At 52.2% G+C, this 4,529-nt stretch overlaps 1 protein-coding gene across 1 annotated transcript in view; it reads right to left on the bottom strand.

Moving 5' to 3' along the window:
• Positions 1 to 387: 387 nt before the first annotated feature.
• Positions 388 to 4,529, bottom strand: part of TTC22 (tetratricopeptide repeat domain 22) — a 4,431-nt gene continuing 289 nt past the window's right edge. Inside the window, 8 exon segments of the mRNA XM_010296955.1 lie at positions 388 to 552; positions 554 to 831; positions 833 to 884; positions 1,364 to 1,483; positions 2,458 to 2,579; positions 2,582 to 2,663; positions 3,193 to 3,311; positions 3,926 to 4,041. Coding sequence (XP_010295257.1) covers positions 388 to 552; positions 554 to 831; positions 833 to 884; positions 1,364 to 1,483; positions 2,458 to 2,579; positions 2,582 to 2,663; positions 3,193 to 3,311; positions 3,926 to 4,041 — 1,054 coding nt within the window.

Here is a 4,529-nt window from a genome sequence, read left to right as displayed (position 1 = left end):
AGCTGAGGTGGGCTGGTCCGGGGGGACGCCACCCGCCCAGGTGCCACCAAAACCCAGCTTCCCCGCAGCAAGGACAGGAGCAGGAACCCTTCTTCTCCTGGCTCTGCCGTCCTGTGGCCGGGAACATGGCTGAGGCGGGGGGCACCCCAGGCTCTCTGCCTCCTACCTGGGACGGGAGCTGGAGGTTTGGAGCCATGGGCAGGGGATGGTGGTGGATGGCCACCAGTGCCAGGGACAGCGGAGCAACAACAGGGCTCCTGCAGGGCTAACGCCACAAGGGATTTGTCTGTTGCTTTTTTGAATTAACAAGGGTTAGAAAACTAAGAAGGTTCTGACAGCTTATAAGAGGCACAGCCACTCTGCAGAACCTGCTGACATCGCGATGACTCAGCGGGACAGTGACTGCTCGTTCATCCTGCCCTTGGAAGAACTGACCTTCATCATCTCAAACAGCAGGTTCACCAGCTCCATGTTCCTGCAAGCCATCGTGGCTTTGCGAAGCCTGGTCACCTCTGTTGTGCGGTTGCAGCCAACTGCCCTCAGCTCCTGCTTGCAAGCGCTGCTGTGGGAATTTCTCCTTGGCTTTCTTAACCCACTGCTCCACCTCCTGCATCAACGCTTCCATCTTCAGCTTCTTCTGGCCAAAGAGCACGAGCAGTGGCTCCAGGAGCCACCACAAGCTCTCAGTGGAGCTCACATTGTCCAGTCCAATGGCCCACTTGAAGCACTCGATAGCAAGTGTTTCTTGGCTTTTAAGCCACAGGCATTTGCCTCTGAAGAGCTGCAGTTCGGGTACGGTATTGCCCAGGTCAAACTCCACAGCCTTGTGCAGGAGTTTCATCTACCAGGAGCAGTTCTTGCACAGCATCCACCCTTATGTAATAGTGAAAAATAGTAAATGGAGGCATGGCAGAGCAAAATAGGGCTATCAGGAGAAAACAAAGACCAATGGCTGCCTCTGCAGGTGACATTCCCCATCGGGCTCTGGGGAGAGGAGTAATAGAGTGTGGCTGACCTGCTCTCAGCACCATGTCCATCGTGTACATGCGGGGATGGATTCCTGTTCCCATCCTTGTGTCTAATGTTTCCTGGTGGCTCTTCCCTCCTGTAAGCTCTCTGAATTCCCTCCCAGCTAAGGGTGATGTTAACAGTACCAATCCCTCCATTCCCTGGTCCTGCCTTCAGCCCTGCTGCATGCCTCCATCTCCTTTGCACCTAACTAGAGCCGAGCCCAACAGGAGGAAAAGGCAGCTGAAGGCCAGTTCTCCCAGCCTTCATGGTCTACCTTTAGGGCTGAGAGTTAATGAAAACCTGGGGACACTGCAAGTAGCTCTCTGGGATCTCAGGGTTATGATGTGCCCATCCTCACCTGGCCCATGTCCAGGAGTGTCCTTGGGCAGGGACAGACCTTGAGAAGGCTTTTCAGGGCGTTTTTAGCATGCATGAGCTTCATTCTGTCAGGCACCAGGCCCTGTCCCATCTCCTGCGTGTTCCAAATTTTGCAGATGATACATCTTCATGCAGATCTGGAGACCAGAGGAAACTCATCAGCTTGTCTTAGTGCCCAGTTGCAGGATGGATGACAAAATGATGTCAATACAAATCACTGGCACGCATCAGGTCAGCTCCTTGGCCATGCCGAGCTACACCAGAGAGCCAGGCCAGCTCCCCCAGCAGCAGCACCTTGTGTCCAAAACATGACCCCAGGCTGCCTTAAGGTGAGCAGTACTGGGAGCTGTGGTGCAAACCCCTGAGATGCTGCTCACCCTGTTGACCTTGGCTGTAAATTCAGTTCCCAGTGATCATGAGAAAAATAAAAAACCTTTTTCTTATGTCAATTCAGCTTTCTCCAGTCCAATCTGACGGGCAGACATTGCCTGGCACCCAGTGACCACCTCCACACTTGCACTTTCCAGCCTCCTGCCTCGAGCTCAAGGGAAGTTAAACATCTCTGAGGAGCAGTTGTAAGCACATATTGAAGTATTCCACTAGCGGAGGAGATTTCACTTCAGTGGGCCTCATTTTATGAGGAGTTAAATAATCCTGTTTAGATATAAGGAAATAAGAATGAGTCCTTTCTTTATTTCAAAATGGGATTTGAAGAAATCTTAATGATTCTTCTATAATGGGAATTACTCACTAATGTGCACTGCTGTTTACAGGGGGCTGGAAATGGGCAACATCAAGGAACTGAATGGCACATTTTTGATGCTCCTGAGTGATTTAGGAGCATCAAAATTCATTAAATAGTCGAGCCAGCTCTGTGAGATGGCTCAGTGCAAGGTAGCAACTTCACTCCCAGACGAACCCTCACCAGTTTCATCAGGTAATTACTTATCCCTACATGTTTCTCATGACAATTAAACATGCAATGCAAACGCTGTCTGGGAGAAGTGCTGCGGCTGGCTGGAGGCTGAAGGAGCAGGACAGGTCCCCATGGAAAGGGCACTTGCCCACACCTTGGACACCCAGCACGCTGTGCTGGCCCCGATGAGGATGTACCTGTGCCTGGGTGCAGTACGCCTGCCAGTTGAGCTATGGGTCCCCCAGCACATCCAGTACCATATTGCATACCCCTTGGCCATCTCCTGCTTGCCTAGGAAGTGGAAGAGTTTTGCCAGGCGGTGCAGGATGGGAGGGTTGTCTTTCACCATTTCTATCGCCTGTTCAAACCAGAGAAGGGAAACACGTTTCTGTCAGTGGCTTACTGCCTGCTGTGTTGATCAAAGGGACAAAACCATCTTGGATTGATTCGCTGGGGCCGTGTTTTAACCGGGAGGGTTTAAGGCCATACAAGAGATGCGGGGAAAGCTGATACCTCTCATTAAATCAGCAGGCAGGACTGAATGTGGGGCTAAGCTCAGGGGTTATGTGTCTGAAAGCCTGTCTGTGCTCCTTATTTTTTCCAGCTGTGCCAGGGGAATCTAATAAAGGTAGTGCTGTCCCTGCAGCCTTTCACCAAACTGCTCACCTGCTGCTTTAACCAGAGCTGATTTATGCCATTGGGGCCAAATGCATGGCCAGAGAGGGGTGTGCCGAGGGTCTCTGCTCTCATCTGGGGCCTTCCCTCTTTGCCTTGGGGGGATTTCCATGAGAAAATGCTGAAGATGGGGGAAAGATGCATGAAGGACCATGCAGGCGATGGCAGCTGCCTTCAATGAGTCCCTGGCGCAGCAGCGCTGGGTATAGCACCTTGCCAAAGCAATCGAGGGGGTCAGTCTCAGAGAAGCCACAGTCCTGGACTGGCATTGGGGTGGTGGAAAATGTTTCTTTCCTTTCCAGCAGCATGTCCAGGTAGCACCAGGCCAGGGCTAGGGAAGAGAAGTCAGGACAGGTGAGAGACCAAGTCATTCCAGCAGCAGGACCTCTCTCCATCCTGCAGAGGATTTGCAGTTTAGGCTTGGGGTCTTGGCTGAGAGATGTGGCACATCCCAACCAACCCTGGACATGCTCTTCCCACAGCACTAGCTCTCACACCTGGCTGACTAACTTTCCTGAGAACTTTCATTCCCTCCAGTGATGTTACTGTAACTGCATGACTACAGGACAATGTTTTTATGCCCAGTGAAGCGGTAGTTGCAGGGCTTGTCTTAGATTCACCCCTCGGGAAGTTACTGGGGGATATAAAATTACTGCGCATCCCCTGCACCCTGGCAGCTACCCAAGGTGCAGGTGCTGCCGGCTAACCCTCGGGTGCTTTCAGACAACTCCTCCTGTCAACAACGCTTTTGAAAATAAACAACACTGATAAAAATATAGTAATTAAATCAATCAGAAAAATGCATCTGAGGTTCAGGGCTACCTTGGGTGTGGATACATACAGAACAATCAGTGCTGGATGCATTACACCATGAGTTACGTGTGCGTAAGGACCAGAAGTGGGTTTTACACAGCTGTGTTCGGTGAAAGAATCCATTTCTCCGACCGCTGTAGTGAGTGTTGGAGGACTTGATGACTTGTCAGAGCAATGCCAGGGTCCTGTTGAAGGTGGGCAGCCTCTTCTGCTCCTCAATGCCCTGGCCCAGCAGGGTTCCATCCAGCCTGCAATGGGAGCGGATGGCATTGCTGGGACTGGGCAGCAAACCCTGCTTTCTGCACCAAACAGCAGCCCAGCGACAGGGAACTGGCTTCCCCAGGCCTGGCTTGCTTCTGTTTGAAACGCCACGGGTGTTCAGGGGGCTGGTGGGCCTCCCCCGAGAAGATCAGGGATGTGAATTGCCTTGCCCAGACCCGCCAGTGCTCACAGATGCAGCAAATACGGTGCCACAGAGGACACGAGGACCAAGAGCATCATTTTATTGCCCAAGGTGGGATTGGTAGGTCAGTAGAATGCAATTTTTAGCAGCTTGGGGATAATTTGTCCCTATGAAAGCCTGGTAAATGGTTGGATCAAGCCCTGAATATGTTGCTTCAGCCAGGCTGGGAGCCACCATTAAAACCAGGATCCCTGCCTTGACCCAGCTGTCTGCTGTCCCTGTCTGCTCCAGGGAGGGGACGTTCCCTGGGGAACCGGGATGCTGACTGCCATG

The sequence above is a fragment of the Phaethon lepturus genome, unplaced genomic scaffold, assembly GCF_000687285.1.
Source record: "Phaethon lepturus isolate BGI_N335 unplaced genomic scaffold, ASM68728v1 scaffold39151, whole genome shotgun sequence".
NCBI lineage: Eukaryota > Metazoa > Chordata > Aves > Phaethontiformes > Phaethontidae > Phaethon > Phaethon lepturus.
This window is presented reverse-complemented; position numbering and strand designations above follow the sequence as displayed.